The following is a 25,762-nucleotide window of genomic DNA, read 5'->3' as shown; positions in this document are numbered from 1 at the left end:
AATATATATTTTAACGGTCTTTTCTGACGCTCGCTTGGTTAAGTAGCCTGCAATGTACGCTAGTAGTGTGTTCGTCCCAGATTTGTGCGTGTGTGTACTATACGAGCCCCCAAAGCAACATCTGGGTGGACATTTAACGACTGACTGACGCTCGCAACGCACTCATTATGAACAGAGATTTTCTTTTATTATTAGCAGCTAATCTGTTTAAACAGTGCTGACGTACAGTGGGGGAGTGGATGAATTGTTCTAAATAGCCCTCTCGAGTCTATTCCAGCAGTTTTTCCGCTAGCGATCATAGAGTAAGGGAATAGACCCTCCTTGTTGTGTTTTTATGATCGTGGCAATTTCAAGATGAGGTCTGTTTCTGTAAATTTAGCTCATACTGTAACTATTTAGTGTAATTACATTTCTAGAACAAAATGGTTGATTAGATTGAGTGTTTTTGGTGGCCTACTTAATGCTTTATGCTTGTGCTGCTAAAAAGATTCTATGTGGCCAAGTCCTTCACAGTTGGGCTTAATGTGTTCCGTTAAGGTGTTTGACTGCTTTGCAACAATACATACCTGTATGTACAGTCGCTACACTATTGTAGCATGTTTGTATATATTAACAACAGCCTTGGCCACACTTAATATTAATAAAACTCACTGGTTCATCACTTTTCTGTCTTTGGTTTCCATTTTCTTAGCTTTCCTTAATAAGATGTCATTACAGGCTATTCAATTTACCAAAATTATGCCTAGCATGCTAATTGTGTTTATTCAGTTTACTACTATTGATTTCATATTTTCTTTCATTACGTGACATTACGTAGAGCGATATTTGAATGTACGTTCAACTCGTTTTACAAATAAAAATATTGTGTAGATGCCCAATATTGTCCGAAAACATTAAGGTGGGGGTTTAGTCCATGTCACGTAGCTATTTTTATTTGAGGAGAGGAAATCTGTGAACTTGTGAGATTTAGTGTAACATTTTTTGGTTTTTTGACGTGCATTTAACCACACATTTATGGGATAAATAGCTTGTGAATGCATGGTATTGTCCCAACACATGCATTTGCGAGTATATTCTGTGTCATTATGCCATTTTCAACCAATGTTGTAGAATAAATGGATAAATTACTAGGGGTGTCCCAATCCAATATTGATATTGGTCCAATATCAGCCAGAAAACATATATCGGATTTTATCGGACTGCATCTAAAATCTCTGATATAAACGCTCCGATAAGTTTTTGTTTTTTGTCCCCGCCCTCAGTTGTTCCCACCACACCTGACAGTAAAAAAAATAAGTGACGTAAACTTGAATTGTTGACTATTTCTCTCTGTTTGAGGAACATCACTTGATCAAACCTTTTATAACTTCCCACACTACAAAATATGTCATAATAGTATGTATGATTCGTGCTGGTATCGGATCGATATCGGCCAATACTCAAAGCTGCTATATCGGTTTCGTATCGGAAGTGAAAAAGTTGTATTGGGACGTCCCTATAAATTGCCAAGTAATAAATGCATACAGTATTACTATTTCCATTTGAAGAAGTAAATTCTGTGATTATTATCTATTTCTAGAGTCCCTACCCTTGCCATAAATGGAAATTTCTCCAGTTGTCCGATAACATTGCTTTTTGATTTCAGCAAGTTAATTTTGTCTTCTTTTTTGAAATAATATGTTGAGGTTTCATTTAATCAAACTTGTTTTTTTTTTTTTTTAAGAAAATTTATTTGAAATTTAAAAAGTAAATTTCCTGGAAAAAGTGAATAAATGAAACCTCAACACAACATTGCTTTTTGCCTGATAATGCATGGTTACTAGGGGTGTGTATTGCCTGGCATCTGGCGATACCTTTCATATCCCAATACATAGGTCACGATCCAATACGATATATATCCCGATATTAAAGTAAAAGGCGATTATTGCAATTTTTTTTTTTTTTTTTTAAATATATGACTTAAGAGACAACAAATCTGTAAATGTGTACACCTTCATGAGAACATTATGTATGAAATGTATTTTATTGACATATTTTACACTCAAAACATTGGTATTAACATGCCTTGTGCCAACAACTTAAAATAAAAATATAACATACAATATGCCTGTGGCTTTTACACCAACTTTGACTTTAGTGCAACTTAACTGAGGTATATGCCTAGAACAACACATAAATGCAGAAAGTTAGTACTTTCTTTTTTAGATTTTATAGAAAAAAACACAAGCCAGTCAACATGTGTAGGTTTCAGTGCACTTTTTTGTGCAGTTACAATGTCTCCTGCAGTAAATAAGACTTTCCTGGTTAAATAAAGGTAAACAAAATAAAATAAATTAATAAAAAAAAATCAATATGGATGTATTTCAAATCAATCCGAGAATCACGCTATATATTATATTGCGATATATCTCCGAAACGATTTTTTTCAACAGCCCTAATGGTTACAGTTAACTGATTGTTGCAATTTTGTTGTAACAAAGTAATGTTTTTCAAATAAAGTTTTAGATTTACTTTAATTTCTTGGCTAATGACTGAATAATGCCTGGATTTCATTGTGGTTTACAGTAATTGACTGATTCATCTCATATACCGTCTAAAGGATCAGCAGAAGATAAGCATGTTGTTGAGAGTGAAATGGAGGCAAAGTTGCTGATGACAAAACAGGGAATGGACTGTTGACAACAATCTGACCGCAATCCATCAGTCCCTGGATTGTGTCTCCAGTAGTGAAAATGTTGCTCTCTCTCTCTGCTCTCATTCATAAATATTCATCCAAGAAACTCATTTTTTTTGTTCATGTAGAAAAATGTCTAGATTAACATGTTTCTGGCTGATATTTCAATTTGCAGAGTGAAGATGAGACTTTCTTCAAGTTGCCAGATTGTTAATCGTTGTATTTTCCTTTTCTTCTTTCCAATTGCAGTCGTGCTGCTGGATACGACCTCAGTGCTCGGGGAGCTGGGATGGAAGACGTATCCGATAAATGGGGTGAGAGGGGCTACTCAGCTCCCAGATTAATGCATTTGGTTCCTCCTCAACTATTTCTGTTCAAATCTGTGGCCGTTTGCTCCATCTGTCAATTACATTTTGTTGGTGTCAGCAGAGCACGGATCAAAAGTGTGTTTCGTATGCAAACATTTGCTTTATGTCAGGGCTGGGCAACACTATAACAGCAGGGGGCCACAAAAATGTGATTGTATCCAATCCAAGGGCCACATGATCAACTTTGATGTCAGCATTCAGAATAATGACCAATCAGAGCATTAATACAGAGGAAAAAAATGGTTTTGTCTTTTTTTTTGTCTTTGTCTGTGGTTTTGTTGTTTTGTCAGTTTTTAGTAATTGTGTGTATTTTTAGTAATTTATGTTTTTGTTGTTTTTTGTGTTCTTCTTGTTTTTTGTGTTCTTGTTGTAATTATGTTTATTTCTCTGCCATTTTCTGCATGTACTGCATGTTGTGGATTTCTGCATTTTTTAGGTCACTTTCTGTATTTTTGTTGATGTTTTCTGTATTTTCCTGTCATTTTGTGTAATTTTGTTGACAGTTTGTGTTTCTTTGGAGCTATTCTGTAATGTGTTGTTTTTTGTGTTCTTGTTTTAATTATGTGTATTTTTCGATAACATTTTGCATTTGTTGTCGATTTGTGCGTTTTTGGTGTTCTCGTTGTAATTACATGTATTTTTTGTCACTTTCTATATTTTTATTGTTGTTTTCTGTATTTTCCTGTCATTTTGTGTGATTTTGGAGCTATTCAGTCACGTGTTGTTTTTTGTGCATTTTTCTGTCATTTTCTGCATTTATGTTGTGTGTCTTTTTAGAGTCGTTATGTCTGTTTTTCTTATTCTTTGTGTTCTAATTATGTATATTTTTCTGTAACTTTATGCATTTGTTGTCGATTTGTGCATTTTTTTTGTCCCTTTCTGTATTTTTGTTTTCTATATTTTCCTTTCATTTTGTGTAATTTTGACAATTTGTTTTTTTTTTCTAGCTATTCTGTGATGTGTTGTTGTTTAAGTGGTTGTTGTGTCTGTCTTTGTTGTTGTTTTGTGTATTTTTGGAATTTTCGTTGTGTGTTTTTTGTGTACTTTGTGCATTTTGCTGTCGATTTGTGTATTTTGGGAGTTATTTTGTGAATTATGTTAGGCTTTATATTCCTTCCAACTTTTTTGAAATACAATTTTCGGGGATTTGTTTTGGGGGCCGCACAAAATCAGCTTTTGCTTTATGTTTTTGTAGAAACCAGGGAAGCTGTGTCACAAAAATAGAATATAATTGAATCCTTAATCAAATCTTAATCATTTCCCTTTTAAGCCACTTATTCTATATTTTTACTACACCAACTTCCAACCACGTCACCCTTTTCTCTGCAATCATTCCAGTTCCTTGTTTTTAAGGGGACTGTTGGGAATCTAAGTTGGACATTGATCTTTCTTACTAGAGTAGCTAAGGGCTTTCTGTATCATGCTTTACTCAACGTTCTCGTCCGCCAGATACGCAAGTGGGATCTTTTTTATTGTGTTCTAGCAGCACTAAGTGCTTCTGGCTCCATGGCAATATATTTTTGTCTGAAATGTGTCCCAACTTTGAAAACAGTAGCGAGTGTCCAACAGAAGGCATATTGGCATCATAAAATATGGATGGGCTGACAACAAACTGGAATATCTTCAGATCACAACCTTTGGTTTACACCAAATGCTCTTCCTGTCTGTGCTGCCAAATTACCAAAACATTATCAACTAGATTGGAAGCAGTGTGGAGCATGCAAAGTAGTTTCTCAGCACCACTTAATGCTATATTACCTCTTCATGGGTATGGTTATTTAATTATCTGTTTATTGAATAAGGGTGTATGAAAAAAATTGATTCGGCAAAATATCACCACGGGATTTTCATATGAATCCAAAAAATGTCCAAACCTATTATGTAAAATCATGTTTTTTAATGAAAAAAAGCATTTAATTGTGCCAACATATGCATAGCACGTAAACACCTGATCACTAAATGTCAGTGAACCACCTAAGACCTTGTTAGACTACCTCATTCCTCAATGCATTTTAGCTTGGATGTTGATTGCACTTTTATTTTCTTAAAACATACTGGGCACTTTTGTACGTGTGTTTTTTTTTTTTTTTTTTTTTTTTTAAAGAATTTAATTCAGCCCGCAGCAGAATCATAAATTATTTTCTAAATTACCAAATAACTCATATCTTAGATATTTTAGATATCTCAATACTGTACACAAATTCAATGAAACTCACAATATTTGTATTTTCTCATGCTTTTTCCACAACTGCAGTAATTTTAATTCTAATTGCTCAAATCACTCAATTCTAGAAAATCCTGCCAGGACTGATATCTGTCACTTATTGCTTGGATAGTGTTGGCGCCTTTATGTATGATTTATTCGTCGCAGGGCTGGACGATATATCGAGATTCAAGATATATCAAGTTTTCTATTTTTGACGATATAGAAAATTACAATATCACCAATATCGATATATATATATATATATATATATATATATATATATAAATATATATATTTTATAGCTTATACACTTGTTTTAGGAGTCACTACTTCTCAGAATAGCATTAAAAAGCATAGTTTCACTCACACATGCTGTCCTTCATAGGAGACAGTTTGTGAATAAATGTGCCTGTGTGGCAGTTCGCATCAGCAAATTTAACCTTGTTTTACTGACAAGACTTAATTTGAATTAAAATTATCGAGATTTATATCGTATATCGTCATTTTGAGAAAAAAATATCGAGATATGAGTTTTTGTCTATATCGCCCAGTCCTAATGCATTGTGTAAAGTATAAACTTGGGGACATTAATGATGAAATTGCTTGTTTTCCCGCCTGTGGCCCACTTAAGATCAAACTACTTCGTATTTGGCCCCTGAGCTAAAAAGAGTTAGACACCCCTGGTCTAGTGCCACCTCTAGATAACAGTTCTCTTTGTTATTTGAAACAGTTATCAAAATAAAAGTATTTTTTTAAGGCTAATATATGCTTATGTAATCCACAAAGACACTTGTATAACTCTCGAAAGTTTGTTCACCATTATGTAAAATCCTATTCCTGCTACCTGTGGGTTTTGACTTTAAATGAGCTTCTGCTGGAGGACTCTTGAGTTTCCAACCCTCAGCCCTTTTTTTTGTTTCTCCCTCTCCCAGTGTGGCCCTTGGAGGCCTGTATCAGGGTTATGGAGGTGATTACATCATGTAGGTCACGGTGACAGCCGCCCACAGCATTGAAGCGCGAGTAGGAGTGAGGAAGAGGAGGCTAGTATCTTCATGATTAAGCTGTCAGCCCTCTCCCCTTCCTCACTCATCCGCTTTCCTCCCGACTCACCATTAATATTTAAGGCGTCAAGGTGAGAGGGCCTGAGGGAAGGTGTGAAGATCTTGGGTGGTAAAATTGTTTAAATCCCCTTCACTACCTGAAAGCCTGTACAAGCAACTCAATCTGCACCGTATTAGACACAGGCCGGTATCAGGCGGATACAGCCTGGCTCTGTGTAGCTACCTATCAGAGGCACACACTGGATCCAGCTTCACTTATAAACCCTTGTCAGTCTGGTTGTAGCGATGTAGTTTTATATGCAATAACTACTTTACACTGATTACCTCATGATGAGTTCACCAGGATTATAGCAGCTGAATGGTATAAACGTGAAGGTGCAGTAGAGGAGTGTATTAATGGATGCTTTTTGAAAAAAACTATTAAAAAACTAGAATCATAGAAAAATCTTGCAACAAGAGGAAGATGATTGGCTATTAGGATGCACATGGTATGGATGCACATTTTCATAAATATTTTTAATAAAAATGAAGGTGGATGACATTTTAAGACATATATTGTGCACCATAAAGGTTCATGTTAATTCAAGTGTTAAAAAAAAAAAAAAAAAAAGTCAAGGTTAAGGTTTTATTAATTCAGAAAACTGTTCCTCAGGAAATCCACTTTGATCTCCTGACATATTTTGCTGATCACTTTGATGTTTCCTTTGAATGTCTGTATTCAATGGCTGAATAAATGAAACCATAACATATTCAAAAAGAAGACAAAAAGAATCTTGCTGGAATTTTTACGTAGAAGTCAAGGAAACTTCAAAGGAAACATCAAAGTGATCAGCAGACGCTTATGATGAAGACAGGCAGTTGTCAGTGAAAACATGCTGGAATTATTAACATTGTTTGTAGTTTATAATTACCAAATTTTTGTGGGGATTTGGATCAATATACAAATTCTGGATCCGTTTAAAAAAATCTCATCATTGGTGAAATTCAGAAATTCATATCTCAGTTTCATGACCGAAAGATCTTTGTGAAATTTGACTCAGTTCTGTCAGGTTGTTTCTTCAATTAATTCATCGAGTTCCGTCCGGATCAGAACCCAATTGCTCAAATTGCGATTTTTTTTTTGGAAAAATTGGGATTTCCATACATTTGTACCTACTCTATGATCATTAATGGGGATATACATTTCTTCCAAGCCTTTAAAGTGTTAATGATCATGTCACTGTGATCAGGATCACTGATCCAGATAACTGTTAATATCTTGCATAAACTGTTTCCATTGCTCTTGGTCATGTGCAACATTTAAATGGCGCAACAAAACTGGTAATGGAAACAACTCAATTTTGAGGTTTTTCAGACGTTTCTATATTGAAATGTTTCGCAAAAGCGCAAGGGAAACAGGACGTACCTGGTCACATGACCACTTCTCTCTAAGAAAACATGGCGCGGTACGTGTGGACCGAAGAGGAGACCGAGACATTTCTTAGCATTATATTTTAAAATGATTACTGTCATATTAGTCATCAAACAAAAAAGTCATGTGTAGCGTTATAAGGAGGTTTCAAGCGTCAATGTTAATGCAGCGAAGTCTCGCGGGATGAGATTTTATTGGAGTTACGAGGCTTCAAAACAACCTTCAGTGGAAACACGTTCAAAGCACATTTACACTTTGTTGAGACTTTGGAAATATCGCTTTTATTTTGCGGAAACACAGCTAATGAGGATATTTGGTGCTTGGTGAAGGTTTGCGCTCTCTCAGTGCTCTTGTGTAGTTTGATGTGTAAGCAAAAGGGTATAGAAAAAGGGTAGAAATTCAGTTATGTCTTCATGCAACACTAAACACAACATGGCACTGATCACTGTGAGCAGGCATGTAGAGGAAAAGCTACATTTAACTGCTAGAAAACCTCCAGGAGATCCAGACTCAGGGGTGGCAGCTATCTAACCCCACCACTTGGGGATATATTGGGATAAAAGCAAACATCAGTCAGGATATCACAAGCTGGTCAGAGCGGATAGATCAGATACAGAGAGAGAAAAAGCACAGATGGGAAGAGAGAGTGGGAGAGAAACATGGTAAAGAAAGATTAATTTTAACAATCAAAGCATTGGGAGTAATTTAGCCTTAATGTTCTCTATGTATGTGGCAATATTATTCTATTAGGTAATAAAGTAATCAAATAGAAACTGTATTGTAAACAGCAGGGACATTGAGGAGATTAATTACGGTGGCAAATTCAATGAGGCTATGAAAAGGTCTTTGATTTATTACCAAAAAGAAAAATCTGCAACAATCAATCAGAAAATAATAATAATTAATGAAATGTTAGAAAAGGAAAATACTAGTTAAACTATGCAATCTTTCAAAAAGTCACAGCTATGGATAGACACATTTCACCTCTGTGAGCATCACAAACAGTATATATATATATATATATATATATATATATATATATATATATATATATATATATATATATATACACACATTTTTGCATTTTTTACTGATGCTTAATTAATCATATCAATAAGTTAAATTGGACCAAAACTAAGCAGAAACCAGGCCAACTTTTTAAATAAAATTACTCCAATAATTGGAGTCAGTTGTATTGTATTTTTTAACCCTCCACAGAGCAACTAGCTCATGTATTAATAAACTTCTGCGTCTCTGTAGATCTGTCCTGTGATAAACTGGAGACCTGATTTTTGTTTTAATATTAAATCCTAGTGTTAATATGGTGATGAATAACATTTTTATCTTCTAGGGCTGGGACGATATGCTTCTGTCTTGATTTGATTTAATTGGGATATTCGGTGCCGATTCGACGAATCACGCAGTTCGGATTTATTGTGATTCAATAGAATTGAAATTCAATAGAATTGGTTTTTTTGCAGTTTTTATTTCTGTTCTTTCCTTATCCTAGAACAAAAGGTGAATCCAACACTTCTCGAAACAATAAATGATTCATAGTTTCAAATAAGGCTGCGTGATTAATTGATATAAAATCAAAATTGGATTATTTATTGAGGGGAATTTTTAACAAATCTGAAAATCAATTTTCACACTTAATCTTGTCTAATCCCGGCACGAGTCTCTTGTGTAATTTTCTTTTCAAGTGCTCAGCTTTTTTATAAAAGCTGAGGGATTAATTTTTGGTTGGGCAGGTTGTTATTTTATCAATCCCACAGGGGATTTAACACTTTTTGTTAAAGTTTTGCAGTTGCACTTTATTCCCAATATGGAAATTTGCTTTCACTTTTTTAATTAAAAGAAAATACTTTCCATAATAAAATCCATTGTTTTTTTTGGGTTTTTTTTTTTTTAGAGGACAAAAAAAAAAAAATCTAAATTGAAAGTCGAGTTTTAAGTAAAAATTGTGATTTTGTTTTGAGCTGAAATCGTGTAGCCTTAGTTTCAAAGAACAAGTGAGTCAATCAGCCGGTCCGACATTTATTTCAAATGTACATGAACAAAGAAAGAAAAACGGATACTGAGGAGAAATTGTTTTCGATATCCACATGAAAAATTGTGATTTATTTTTTTTTTTTCCACACCCTTATTATCTTCCTATAATAAGGTTTCTTTTAAAAAGAGTGCTTGTCAATATTAAAGGCATCAGGAGCACAAAAGGGAAAAGTGAGAATAGATGTTTACCCATAGCATACAACACAGATATATATCTGCTAGTAGCTTAGTGCCCTATATCTGATTACCTGTTTATCTCAGAAAATAAACACATTAACCACTGTTTCAACTAACCACCATCCAAGAAGGGCTTTTATCATGTTTTAGCTATGACACACACACACACACACACACACACACCACCTCAACGGTTTCACTCATTAGATTTGGGCATTCTATCCCTGTTCACATCTGGCACGAGGCCGGGAACACCCCTGGACAGGGAGCCAGTCTGTCTCAGAGTAAACACAATAATATAAAAACCTGTCTGCCCCAGGGATCCTAACTACTTTAAGCACAATTCTGTAGGGCTGCATGGGTCGATTATAGCCAATATTGTAATCACGATTATAATCACAACTATTTATCATGTTAAGGAAAAATCTGTATTTCTTTTGCATTATTAAAAAAAAAAAAACAATATATGAACAGTTTACAGTGCAAAATGAAGCTTTAAGTGAAAATGATATCAATAAAAATGAAATTAACCCCAGAATTTAAAATGGCTAACTGAATAAATACACAATTACAGGGTGATTTCACAAAATGCAACTCATTGGGAACAATTAAAGCTCACAGCTCTCATCAATCCACCAAATGACTCAAAGCTGCCGCTGACTAATGGTGGAGAAAGTGCCTGATTAGAAATGCAGCAGAGCTCACATGTTAAATGTGAATATTGCCGACAATCAGATCAATTTAATCGTGGCAACCAAAATCATGATCACGATCTACAATTTTGCTTCTAAAATGCAAGTTGACCTGTGACCAGAGGTGAAAGTAATGGATTACAAGTACTGAAGTTACTGTAATTGACTGGCTTTTATGGGTGCTTGTACTTTTTGGAGTATATTTCCAAATCAGTCATTTTACTTGTATTAAGTACATTTTAAAAGAAGTAAAGTAATTTATTTAATTTCTACGCCCAGTAAATTCTACGTGAGAAAATCATATTTTTTTTGTTTTAAAAATGATCAACAGACATTGAGAAACTACAAAAAATGAAATGTACCAGACAACAATAAAATGCAACACATCATAGCCGACCAATCAGATTAAATGTAACGCACGGCGCTAAAACAGCATTGAACAGAGGTTATTTTTTTAGTTCATAAATTTAGCTATACTTTTTTTATTTTGAGTTTAATTCATTAGTGTTATTTTATTTTAAGAAAAAAATATTTTATACAGATGCCTTTGTGGAAAACAAAATAAAGTTCCAATTGTGCAATATTCCAAAAATAAACATGGGGGATGATAGTAATTAGTAACCTTTACTTTGAGTACTATTTAATTTACTGTAACAACCTTTTACTTGTACTTGAGTATTTCAATCAAGTAACAGTACTTCTACCTGAGTATAATGTATCAGTACTCTCAGCAAGTTCTTGAATGCATCTATTTATACCACAAGAATTCTGATACACAGTTGATAAATTGAGTGATTTTTGTTGTTTGCTTTACTTTTTTACTTGTTTTAAAAAAAAGGTAAAACCATAGATGGCAGAGGATAAGGAGTGAAAACCCGAGTGAATCACAGAGAAAAGGGGAAAATAGGCTTTATTTGGCTTCCGCATGCAGCAATAAGCTCCTCTCAGAACGACCCGACAGTGCTGAAATATGCATGAGTCATTTCCCAATAGTGGGTGCAAGTGATGGTGTGTATGTGCACGTACGTGTGTGGTGCAGCTTCTTTTTTAAATTATTATATTACATCACAGTTTGGAGCTTTAAGGGAATACACAGGCCTTTGTTGTCTTTCTGTTGACTCATGGACATTATAATGATAACTACAGAAAAGGCAGGTTTCAGCACAAAGAATGATAGATGGCAATTATATTGATTTTTTTTTACCTAATGTAACAGATCCAAAACATCCAATGCTTCACATCTACTCAGGGGGAAATAAATAGTGTTATGTAAGTGTGAAGCAAATGGTTTTACTGAAGCTGAAAACACATCACAGGCAGTTATTGAGTGAGTACTTCACAATGTTTATAATGTATGTAATGTTTTTATTTATTTATTTATTTTTTTAACAATTCTGGATGTTCTCTTTAAATCTATTATTATTTGTTGTGAAAAAAAACATAAAAGAAAACCTTTCCTGTGACCTCTCACATAACATGAGACAATATTTAAGTAAAAACATCAACACATTGATAGTAAATGCTTATTTTTTTGGTTATTTCTTTAGGTAAAAAGTTAATTTACTGTACATAAAACAGCTAAACTTAAACATGTTAATTTTTTCTCACCTATGCTACCTCTGTTGAAGCAATAAGAATAAATTATTTATAATCATTTTGACCAGGGGTATCAAACGCACTCAACGGCAAAATGTTTGCGCTCATAGGCAAGAAGCAAATGTAAGACTTTATAAATATAATCTTAAAGTAAAATAACTACAGCTTATTCAACTGATTGATAGCTTCTGTTATTTATTACTTGATCAGGATGTGAAAAGACATATGTATCCTTTCATATTACTCCATTCATCAGCAATCAAATTTTGAATTTATTGGTTTTTATTGGAAGTAGGGCTGGGCATAATGGACCAAAACTCACATCGCGATATTTTTTTTCTCAAAATGGTGACATACAACATAATTCTTGATATTTTTATTTCAAATAAAGTCTTCGCAGAAAGACAATTTATGTTAAATGTGCTGATGTAGTATGATACACAGGCACATTTATTAACAAACTGCTGCACAATACGTTCGACTTTTGACTTTTTTCTATAAGGGACAGCACGTGTGAGTGAGTTTTGTTGTGGCTTTTTTTAGAAGAGGGTCTGAGTTTGGACACACACAGCTGTGCTTTTCATGCTGTTCTGAGAAGTAGCAAAAGCAGCAACTCCTAAAACAAGCGTTTTTATCCAAAATTACCTATGAAATAAAAATATATCAATATAGGCGATATTGTAATTTTCTATATTGTCAAAATAGAAATCTCGATATATCTTAAATCTCGATATTTTACCCTGCCCTAATTGGAAGCTTAATTTGGCTAATCCAGTTCCGTGTTGGGTACATTGTACTCTTTGACGACCAAAAATGCAGCATTATGCAAAAATATATTTTTTCGTAATTCCAGCAAGTTAATATTGTCTTCTTTTATGAAATTATGTGAAGTTTTCATTTATTCAGGCAAACTTTTTCAGGAAATTTGCTTTGAATGTAAAATTTGTTAACATTTCACAAGTTGGCCATGTCCAGAAAGAACTCATAGAGATACATCAAAGCTTCAGTAGATGCCTCTGAGGAAGACTGACAGTTGGCAGTCCAAATCGTAGACGATTAAAAGAATGGATGGAACAAGCTCCCGGTGGAGTGAAGCTTTTATTTTTAGAGCTCCCCCTGCTCACTGGCCGCAGTATAGGTCATAAGCCCCGCCTCCTCAATGTTAACGGATGGGATGTGGGTCAAACTGTTAAGTTAAAATACACGTCACACATTTTTTTTCTAAACCTAAACTCTGCTTTGATCATTAGTTATTATCACCTTACATTGTGTTCCAAGTGCTTATTTTTCTGTGATGTTTGTTTTAAATAAGTTATTTGAGGTTGAAAAACGGGAATTTATGTCATATTTGACGATGATCGACAGCCGCTGGTCTTGCGTAGCTCTCTTTGTGAATAGCAGTTACGTCGTGAAGGAAAGCCGAGACGCCATTTAACTAGATATTTGAGTTGAAATATATCGTGGATTTGTACTAACATCTATAGGATGTAAAGATTAACCATGAAGCAGTTAAAAATCGATTCAAAGGTGTCACGGTTCACATTGAATTTGAATCAAAGTACTTTTATTTTAACAGCAGAGGGCGCGATCTTTTTAGAATTTGAAATTCAGGATGCACCACCATGTTTTAAATCAGAAGTATGGAAGCATTTGGCTTCCCCAAGACAATAGGAAAGCGGTAAGAAAGAAAGAACATGTGAAATCCAAGGTAAGAGTGACACAGATAGTATTTCTTTAATATGGGATTTGTTTTAAAGTCCAATTAAAGAAGACCAATAAAGTCCAAAGAGTGCATAAACATCATAAGAACAGTAACATACACAAAATACATGCACAAAATACATTTTCAGTTGCACTTTTAAAAAGAAAAGGAACTAATATGCAGTGTTTCATAGTTTACTGTAGAGCCAGAATCTAAGGGGTCTATTCTCCCGTCTGGACTTAAGCACTTTTTTGCACGCCTGCAGTTACGCACTTCTCTCCTATGCGCATTCTCCGGTCCAGGCTGCTGACACGCCCACTGTGCGTAAGGTAGAATGAAAGCGAGCAGAAGGAAAGGTGGCGGTGATGTGAGTTTTCCCAACGCTTGTAAATGTCATTGAAATTTGTGAAAATGATAAAGTTCACTTTTAATTTGAAACGCCTTCACTGATAAACAATGTAACAGGTTGATTTGATCAGATCATTGATCAGATTATTGCAGTGTGACTGAGTCACAGTTAAAATCTCTTTCCTTGATCATCATCGTTAGAACAGAACTATTGGCTTCCATAACACGGTTTTAATTATAAATTGTTTAAAGTGACCTTAGCTGAGCCTCATTAAAATGTGTGGGAACAGTTTCTGGTCCATCCTCATCTGCAAATGACAGCTTGTTTCACTCTGTAGTGGATCAAACTGTGACTTTACGTTGGACATAGTATGAAAATAGTTGAATCACTGTGACCAACGTGGACAGAAGTCTGCGTCTGTCAGAGTTTTAATTAATCGTGCAGCAGCAGCTGAGTGATCACAGCTGCTGCTGCGTGACGCATGAGTCCGTGTGGCTTCAAATGTAACTAAGTCCATATTTCTAGTGCAATATAATGTTTCCCCTTATCGGAGCGCTGCACTTAATCCAGCGTTAGAAGTGCGTTAGAGGAAAATGACTTACGCACACCGGAGAATGTGCTTAAAGCCAGATTTGAATGGGAACACCCACATTTCAGGGCTGCTCCACCCACAGTGCGTAACTGGGATGAAGGCGCGCAGTGACTGACTTAAGTACAGGGGGAGAATTGTGCTCAGCCAAAAACTGCGTGCTGCTTTTGGACTTACGCGCATGGGAGAATAGAGCCCTATATGAATAGGCTTCTTCATTGAAAGATAAAAGAAAATAGTACAGTATTTTTTTTTTTCGAAGAATATATTTTTCAGTCGTCATTTGTCTACAGTCTGATTTTGTAAAATAAATCGTGAGAGAATCGTATCGTGAACCCAGTATTGGGAGTTGAGTGAATCATTACATCCCTAAACCTCTATGATCTGCACTGACTCTGGCTCCAAATGACGTCAAGTTTGCAAGATGGCAGCACCCCTAAGCGCCATATTTTGGCTTCAAGAACGTTGAGTGGGAACAGCTTCAGTGCACGCCCACTGGTTTAAACGTGTCGGGGGATCAAAGTAAATTTCAAAGTAAATTTCCTGTAAAAAGTCTGAATAAATGAAATCTTAACATTTTATATTTATAAGATAAAATATATTTACATTATTGTTTTTTCACCTTGAAGCAAATGCATGCATTTAGTTTCATTTTTGGTAATATTTTTTGACATTTCCTAATTCTGCTTGTTGGGAAAATCCCCACCTAAACACTAATGCAAATACACTGTGTGGGTAAAAATCGTCAACATGCATTATGGGAGTAGATGTGACATGCATTATGGGAGATGTAGTTTAAATTAGATGTTTTCTCCATATTCTTAGCATAAATCTAATCCCTAATTCTATTAATTCAGTTTTCCACCTCAGTAATTGATTGTAACTACGTGACTGAAGGCTTCTCTCAAAGGGCTTCTTCTACCTTTATTAGCATAGCCTTCTGTCGACAGAGAGGCCAAGTGAGAAGTGAATCTGAATACTAGTGCCCTTCAAAGTGCAGATAAACTTCTCCGAGGCGCTGGTGAGTAATGACCAGCAGCTCTATTAGAAAGTAAAATGGAGAGGGAGGGGGAATAATTCCAGAATCACTCCACTTCTCCCCACGGAGGCTGTGATATAAAGCAGGTATGATGAGTTAGCGCTCCAGTTTTCCTTTCAGGGACCTCTGCCAGAACGTGGCTTTAGCCGTGCTGGGGATCCTTTAATTGGCTTGTCTCTTGTCAGACACACACCAAGGCCAACATCTAATGCGCTCCCACTTGGCGTCTCACTGACAGCAGAACATATCTGACAGCTTTTTTGGGGGTGAACTCTTACTGTGAGGAATACAGCAAGGTTGGGTTAGAGAAAGCAGGAAATACGCAACTGATGCAAATGTGACGAGAAAGTTAGAAAAAAGAGAGTGAAAAGATTATTAGAGCCCAGACGTAGACGTGAATATATGAATGAGAAATGGTGACATTTGAGGAGATAAACTAGAATAAATGACCTCAGACAGGTGATGTTTAATAAGACAGACTGGGATTCGCTGCTGAAAATCTAAAAATGCCACTTTGACAATTGCATTCATAATGCGTCTGCAATATTTTCTCACAGTGGCAAATAAAATGCTGACAGATTTCTCTAACACTGCAGCATGAACGTTAAAAATCTACAAATGAAGAGATTCATGTCACCTACAGGTTAGGTTTACAACCTAATAAAAAAGTCATGGACATTAACTGTATTTTAACTCAGCATCATTGTAGCTGTGCTGTTTTTATGTTGTTGTAAAACTGTTTATTAGCTGTGCCTGCACAGGTTTAGATTTCTATCTTCTACGTTTGTTGTGATGTGATATAAAAAAAACCAGCAAAGTATTTTTACCTGCTTTTTAATATTTCTGGGTCATTCCATGTCATTTCACAAATGGTCCACATACTTCAGTCTTAAAAAAATCTGAAATTTGTAAATTTTTTTATATCCGCGAGTGATGAAATAACCAAAGTTAGGGTCCAAAATGAAAATGAAGAAGTTTAGAAAAAATAGTTTTATATCCCAAGAAAGAGTCATCTTTATACTGTGAGTCAAAACGGAGATCAGATGTTTTTCCTCTTACATTCCCACATGCAGTTATGGGCCAATGAAAATGGGGAAAAAAAAGAACCAATGCATATATGTGATCGATCATTAGTATTATGTACATCGCTCAAAGCTGATCAGGTTTGAACCTTGACAAACTTTTTTTTTTTTTTTTTAATTTTGAGAAGCTGGCATGTCCACCAGATGTATAGCAGATAATTTTCTATATTCTGAGAGAGTGGGTGAAGCTTTATTACTATACCACATTTCTGTTGAAAATGTGATGTCGTTCCTAAGATATGAAGCTGAAGATGGAAGAAAAATAAGGACACAAGAAAATCGACACACATCTCTATCTCAAAAAGTATTAATCCGATCGAACAAAAAAAAATTGACCAATGTATGCCAATTGAATAATTTCGGAACAATTGGTAAAAATTTCAAAATTTTGAGACCAAAGTGTGTCGGATGTCCTGAATTTGTTGAAATGACATGGAATAATGCTTCTGTCAAATCAAATAGGTTTTCTTAAAGAGTCATAAAAGATCATTAATATATGGTTGCTTAACACGGATGTGTATTCAAACATAAATAAAAGTTGTTACATAGGAGCTGCTGTTACAGTAAATACAATGACTGCCAATAAATCTTCTTTAGATTTTATCCATTGTTTTTTGGGACACTTGCACAACCAAATACTACTTGGATTTATTCAATCACCATTGCATTTAATGACATTTAATAATTCACAAAATGAATTAGTTTGCAACTACTTACTTTGATTTTTTTTTTTTTTTTTTACTAGGGAGAATTTACATCTCCTAATATTTGCTTGAATTCTTCCAATTATACTCCACAAAATCCTTGAATAAAAAACTCTACTCATGACAATCTGTCAACAGAAAGAAAAACTAAAATAGGTCGGGTAAACCAGGTTTCATTTCCATCTGAGTCTCAGTGAAAGAAACCTTTACTTGTTTGCAACCCAGATCTCATTTCCAATGTCTCTCTGTGTGATTGACAGAACAGTGTAAATATGAATACAGCTTTATAAGATCCTAAAAAGATTGAAATCCTGTTGTTAGGAAGCAATCTCTCTGTGAGCCGGACTTTTCTATCAACTGTTGAACATCTTTCTTTGTCTCCCAGATTATGTGTGGTTGATTGAAACAGGATTTTTTTCTTTGGGGCCTGTCTATATAGTCTTGTAATAGCTTTGTGCCTAGCAGAGCAATCGCAGTGCTCCATCAAGCTCTGACACATCCATTTGTCACACTCTCTGTGGTCAGATAGAAAAACCCAGGGAAGTTTTACACACACACACACACACGCACACACACACACACACACACACACAGATATCACACAAATTGTGTCCGAGTTCAATGTTATCATATTTTGATGGGACTTAAAAAACACCCTTTTCACCATTTCCACCTGTTCTATTATTGGTCGGATCTGAGTGTGCTGAAGCAGGAAATCTAACTTGACACTTTCAAATGGAAAACAAAATGTCCAAATAAAGATTGAGATGCACAAAGTTGACGTTTTATTCCCACATTGATTGGTAGAGTCAATGAAATGACAAGTTAAAGTAGGAGATGATTTGTCCTGGCCTGGGCTTTTGCTTTGTCTCGCTCAGGAGGTTATTTACAAAATGACACGTCAAGCGACACGAAGCTTGACATAATGACAACAGTTTGAAAAAGCTGCGTTTGTGAGTTTCAACGTGGACACAAAGGAACAGTGTATCCATAACTATCCAATCAATTGCTTTCCGTTACAAATAGGGAAATGCAAGTCATATAGAAATACTAAACCCTCTGCTAAAACATCAATGAAGAAATGCAGGAGAACATTTGTTTGAAAAAAACAAAAAAAAAACAACTTTAAATAAGCATGTGTAGAAGAAAAGAAAAAGCAGACAAAAAATAAAATCTAAAAAAAGAAATGTTGGAATAAAAAAGACCAAAAACACAAAAATTTAAGCTGAATGGACGAACATTAGCTAAATGTGTTGATACCTTAAAGCTGATGTCTGGAGTTTCTGAGAAACGTCTCGATGTCCCGCCTTAAACAGCTCCACTTCCTCCCACTGCCTCTGCCAATCTACCAGAAGCCACGCCTCTACTTTTCTGCATCGCAGAACATAACAAGGTCACATTGATATAAGTCTATGGGTCAGGTAAGAGCCAAAATCATATTTACCTGTTTGCTGTTGTGACGCGCGGCCTTGTTTCCGTGCACAGTTCTGCATTCACTTTGATTTGACAGTCTCAAAAACAGGAAGTTGAAGCCTATTGGCTGGACGATCACGGCGATCGTTTCCACTTGTATAGGGGTCTATAGGACGAAGGAGGGACTTACTGTATATACATTGATGTATATGAATGACCACCGGCAGTAGACCATAGTAAAAGACCAGTTAGGTATTTTTTTGCATTTCAAAGAAATGATACATAAACATAGATTTCTCAGAAACTGCGGATATCAGCTTTAACTGTTGAATTTGTTTTGAAAAATGTGAAAGTAGTAAGAGCAGTGATTTTCAACCTCGGGGTTGTGACCCCATTTGGGTTCGTCAGGATTTCAAATGGATTCGCCTGAAATGTCTAGTAATTGATTAAAAAAAAAGCAATTACTGATTTCAATTCTTCTTTTTTTTCCCAAAATCCTGCACAATCGTCAAATTATTGACAATAAATATTGTCACTGCCAGTCGCCTATTGCTTGGGTTTTGTCGGTGCGTTATATACTCTACATACATACTTCCATTTTTACATGGATATGAAAAGTAGCACTTATGTGGAATTTGTTTAATTCCCCACGTCTGTGGCCCACTTGTGGTCAAACTTATTCATATTTGGCCACTGAACTAAACTTAGTTTTACACCCCTCCTGTAGCATAAAAAGCAGATAGATTTTGAATAATTTGTAGATTTTTAACTTGTTTAATTTAGTTTAACAGAAGTTAGACTTGTTTAAGAATTGGGTTTGGTCACTTGGCAAAGATTTATAAGATGTAGTGGGACATTTTATCCTCTGTTTCATTTATGAGCACTAAAACTACAGATGATATGGAACTAATGTTTTCTTCTCAGCTGAATGTCACTAAAATTCTTCTTTCCTCCATGAGAGAATTGTGATTTGGGGGTGGGGGGTGGGTGGGGGTGGGATTTCTGGGTCAGAGGATGGTTCCTGTCAAAAGGATTTAGTTTCATTTCAGATACAGTAGATGTTTAGTCTGGCAAGTGCTCTGAAATGCACTTAACATTTTATACAAATTCTGAGAATGCTGAAAGCCATACCTCACCACGCTCTCTCTGTCTCCATCTCTTTGCTGCTCTCTGTGTGTGTAGTCATTGATCGAGCTGGCCGGAGAATCCCAGAGAGTCTGCACTTATTTCCAGTCAGGCTTGTTTAAGCCTCACAGACTGGAGTCAGATGGCTTTGTTGAGGGAAGATGTCTCCTGCTCTTACCAGAAAGACTGGCTTGCTAAATTGAAATCTAAAGAAAAGATCCGGGAAGTATGGCAGAGTATTCAGATTCATTTTGAGAACACCAATATGAATATATTCTAATTCAAACTAATCTAAGTGCATTAAGCATTTCAATATTAATTAAAAGCAAAGAAAAAAATGTATTCAAGTAAAAGTTTAAACTAAACTTGCTATATTTTCATAGAGTTGTCCTAAAAGTCCTGCCATTAGCAAAAGTGTAACTGTCACAAAGAAGACTACAACAGTATTAAATTACCTAAAAAAATAAATTTAAAAAACATTGCTTCATTACTTCAAAGTTTGATGAGTTTTCTAGCTAATAATTAATGTCTTAAAACTGTTAGATGCACTTAATAAATTAGCATAAGAGAGAAGAAAAACAACAAAACAAGACAATACTTTGTCAACATAGAAGAATGCAATATAAAGGGTCAAACATTAAGATTTACACAAACAAAAAATAAACACTTGATTTGAATGTTTTTCAGTCGGGATCACTTTAATCAAATAGCATTATTTAGCATGCCTTCAGATTTGGTGGTAAAGCTCTGTTCTGGGACCTCTCTGCCCTTTCCCTGCGTGGAAAGCCGGAAGCGAAAGGAGCTCCCATTTGCTTTTCCATGAGCTACATGGAGAGGCATAAGCAGAGAGAGCGGTCATCAGGACCCCCTGAAACAGAAGCACAGATGTTTAGATGGCAACAAAAGACAGTGTTCATTTAAACAGTAGAGGTGGGGCTGGGGTGGGGAAGGGTTGCGAGGCGTTTGCAGACAAAGCGTGAGGAAGTAGGCGTGTTGCCATGGTTTAAATGCAGCACTGAGACCAACTCTAACCAATGGGAAGCATAGAACATGATCAGCTGGATGATTAACTGATTAGGGGATGGATGCTGTCAGTTGTTAACAGCTGCTGACAGATGAAGGGCTGGACTAGCTTGACTTCCGTGGCTGCCTGAACTGACGCGATGCTCAATTTTATATAGATTTTATCAACATGGATTTTTGAATAAAAAAAAAATTGAGTCATTTTCACATTAAAAATGTAGTCAACGAAAGCTACTACAACAGTTTTTAGTCGACAAAATTTGTAATAATGATTTAATGATGATGGCAGTATAACAACAATGGCCATATTAACAAAAATAATAAATTAATGAACGAAAAGCATATATATATATATATAAAGATAAGTCCTTCAATCTTCTGTCTTCTTAGGCCATGCAACTTCATGTGCAACAGCTGCAAAACCTTTTAAAAAAAATCTGTGCTATTGTGATGACTATGTGAGACAAGTGTGTGAGTTTGGTATAGAACTCATTCCCCCTCCTGGGTGACCTGCTCTTATCTAAGCTGTCTACAGCTGCTCCCCACTAACTCACCACGGGAAAAGTCTATATGTACTGGTTGTGTTGCTGTGCGCAGTGGTCACTGTGATCTCATATCAGGCAGATGCTGCTGAGCCACACATTAACATTCCAGACCGCCTGCCTGCCTCTCTCGCAAAAAATAGATATGTAAAACGACAAGCTCTTCACCCAAAGTTTTCCCACGCATAGTTTGTCTGAGCTTGTGGAAGAAAAACGGGAAAGAAAGGTATCGGCTCAACAGAGGAAACATCAGGATTTATGTCAAAAAGGGTGACATTCTGGTGTTTTGGGAAATAAGATGGGGAACAGGTTGAAAGAATGTAATGTCTAACAAGATGAATGGAAGATGGTTGGAAAAAATAGCAGGACAAAGTGTCTGGAATGCAGATTGTTAAGCTTTCTGCCATTTTAAAAAACCAGCACTTCTTAGATATAGTGATTGTTTTAATGACATACATACAAAACAACCTTATTAGGGATGTAACGATTCACTCAACTCCCGATACGATTTGATTCACGATACTGGGTTCACGATACGATTCTCTCACGATTTTTTTCATTTACAAAATGGGACTGTAGACAAATTTTTTTTTGGAAAAAAAACTAGAAAATACTGTATTATTTTCCTTTTATTTTTCATTGTCAAAAGAATTCCTTGATAAACTATACAAAACAATGCAATTTAACTAAAAATAAATCTTGAAATAAATAAATAAAGGAATAATACAAATGAAAATGAAAATGAAGCCTATTAATTTAAATTCTGGTTCTATAATAAACAATTCAAAACTGCATAATAGTTCTTTTTCTTTTAAAAGTGCAACTGAAAATGTATTTTGTGCCTTAACAATTGGACTTTAAAAAAAAAAAAAAAAAAACGTGATTGCACTGATTTACGTCATATTTGTTTGGACCAGCAGAGGGCGCTGGTAATACAGTGGTCGGTTGGCATGCAGATATCTTGCAGTGAAGAAGAGAAGCTATGCTAGCAGACAGAGCTAATAGAAAAACGTGATTTTTACAGATATTCAAGTAATATTACAGATATTCTTTCGGTGCTAAAGGGGTAATGAGTCATTTATTAACATATTTAAGTGTAGAAGGCAGCTAGAAAGAAAGTATTAGCAGACTCCGCCCGCCGCCTACACTTCCGGATAGCGCCCTCTGCTGGTTAAAAAAAGTATTGCGATTCAATTGTCAGAAAATCGATATCAACCGTGATACCTATGAATCGATTTTTAACTGCCTTATGATTAATCGTTACATCCCTAAACCTTATAGTTCAATTTGGAAGATGGTGTTCAAAAGACCTCATTATCCAAGACCAAGACTTTCCAGAGACCAAGACCAAGGCCATAAAATCAGTTTAAAAAACAATGACAAGGTCGAACAGTTAAAGAACATTCTCTCTTTAGTTTCCGTGCATTTTTGTAAATACATTTGACAGACACAAACAGGCAAAGAATGAATCAAATATATTTTATTAATAAAGTTGAAGAATAGCAGAAATTAGTCAAATCTGGAGTCTGGCACTCCAAGACGGAGACAAAACCAAGACTGGTCTCGAGTACTACAACACCATTGTAAGATAAGTTGAACTCCAAAACCACCTGTTTGTGTTGAAAACAAATGTTTGGTATGATGTAGTCGTAAATGATTCTAGTCCCACTCTTGACATTTTAGTCAAAGTATTGAAATTTGACGTATGCTATTCAATTTCAATTCAATTATTACAATTTATTTTTGCTATTGAATGAGAATGGTTTTGGTGGCTTCTTATGTCACAAACCACCACTGTTGGCCCCGCCCCTCCTGAAAAAACTAGCACCTGCTGACTACAATCTGTAGCGAGTAGGTTGGACTAACAGAATTGTGAAAAGAGACGCATCGTGAGTATTGAGTAGGTAGTTGGCATAGCTTAGAAAAAATTGTTCTTAGGAGATTTTATAGTATAGACTGGGCGTGTTTTAACTGCACCTGGAGCCCCGCCCATTTTGAATTTCCAGCTTAGACGCACATTAAGCAAAACCTCAAGATTTAGTTACTCTTTCAAAATATTTTCTTGCCATTCACACAATGTGGAAAGTTGATGCCACCATCATTTTCTGAGTGAAAAACCTTCAAATTATGGATGTTGGACATTGGTCAAGGTTGACCAATTGTGGCGCTAACTTGGTTTCAATTAACCCTCCCTTTTGAGCAGTTATTTCATTGTACAATGAGAAGAGGAACACCTTTTTTTTTTATGAGGCCACAATGGTAACCACTGACTGTCACTGTGTGTGCATTACTGGAGTCAAACATGGCCAAAGGTTGCATTTCTGCAAAGGGCAGTTTTTATTCTGTGCCTTCAAAAAAGGTTATGTCTCTTTTTCTCCTGTACAAACGCTTGTAAAAGAGTGAAAAGTGCTCCCTGCGTAAGTGCCAGCATTGGTTTTTTGGCAGTAGCAGGAGGATTGATATATGTTTGGCTTCGCTCGATGATAGATTGGGACCTCCTCCGACGGTCGTAACTGTAATAGATATTAAACTTCACTAAACGGCATAAAAGGGCCGACAACATAGTCAGTGGAAATCCCATTAGATATACAACACAGATAGAAGGCGGTGCACGAGTCGCATGGTAAACTTCTTGGAATTGGAACTCAAGTATTCTGACCTTTTTCTTTTATTCCTACTCTGACATCGTTTATTTTTTCTTACAGTAGCAATGACCTTCAATTCATTGAATGAATTATTTGGAATGCCAGCATCCAACCAAGGAGGAAATCATTCTAAATGTATAGTGATTTTATTCCACTGTCTGTTAGGCCAGCAATTAAATATGCTACAGGGTAAGTGTAAGCACTAAAGGCATTTTTATTAGTCATGCTCTCATTAATTTTCTGAGGCCTTTACACCATGACCAGGAATACTTTCATTTAGTTGTATGTGGGGGAACATTCATAGATCGTTGGCACAAAGAGCAAACCCAAACGTGACCTCCAAACATCAGCTGACATCCTTGACTTGAATGACTGAGGCCATGACCAACATAGTGTCACGTTGTGAAAGCACGGAGGGGATGACAGATGGGTGCTGTGACTCCGCCCCCCGGCTACGCTTCCACCCATCTGCCGTGATGGATGCTGGAACGAAGGGCGCGCAGGGTCTCTGGATTTCATTTGCTCATCACTGTTCACTTCACTTGCTACTATTGATTTAGGGGATCTGTGTGTGCGTGCGTGTGCCACGTACACAACCCTTTAAATTTTAGATGTTCTCTGCTCGTCAAGTCTTTTGTTGTTCAACCAGTGTTAGTGGCTGATAAAAAGTAATGGCAACACATTCTTCTGTCTTTCTTTTCGACTATTAATCAACTGTGTATCAGCTAGTTACTAAATAAATACCCAGTAGTATTCATGCGGTTTTTCCACCTGAAACTGAACTACTGTTTATACCTCAACCAAGGAGGGAATAAGTCATAGGCCTTTTTTTTTTTTAATCTATTTTATATTTTTTTTTTATCTGTCAGCAGGATTACATCAAAAGTATTTTGAGATTTTGACAAAATTAACCAGAGATACACCTTACACTAGATATAATATATTAGCTTTTTTTTGTTCTAAAATACTTGTTTGAGGACAGGGTTCCCGCAGATCCTTAAAAAGTCTTAAAAGGCACTAAATTCATGAATCTAAAAATAAGGTCTTGTCATCAATGTTTCAAAAGTCTTAGATGTTAATGCATAATAAGTATGATTTTATGATTGTAATTAGTCTCACATTTCAAAGTAAACAGTAACATTCGTTTTTAAAAGAATTTATAATTTACTGTAACTTCGCGCAATCACGACAGCGGAACCAACTACAAAACAGTGATGCGTCATGCTTGTAGCAACTTTCAACAACATGGGGAAATGTATATTTAACCAAAAAAAATTCCAACAAAGATTTTTCTTAATGGTTTTTATTTTTT

At 35.7% G+C, this 25,762-nt stretch overlaps 1 protein-coding gene across 1 annotated transcript in view; it reads left to right on the top strand.

The window, feature by feature from the left end:
- Positions 1-25,762, top strand: part of LOC114454704 (ephrin type-A receptor 6-like) — a 242,239-nt gene that overhangs the window by 15,903 nt on the left and 200,574 nt on the right. The window contains exon 2 of the mRNA XM_028435348.1: positions 2,924-2,988. Coding sequence (XP_028291149.1) covers positions 2,924-2,988 — 65 coding nt within the window. The remainder of the gene's footprint in view (positions 1-2,923; positions 2,989-25,762) is intronic.

Source organism: Gouania willdenowi, chromosome 21, assembly GCF_900634775.1.
Source record: "Gouania willdenowi chromosome 21, fGouWil2.1, whole genome shotgun sequence".
NCBI lineage: Eukaryota > Metazoa > Chordata > Actinopteri > Blenniiformes > Gobiesocidae > Gouania > Gouania willdenowi.
The sequence above is the reverse complement of the archived record's forward strand: the minus strand, read 5'-3'. Positions and strand labels throughout refer to the sequence as shown.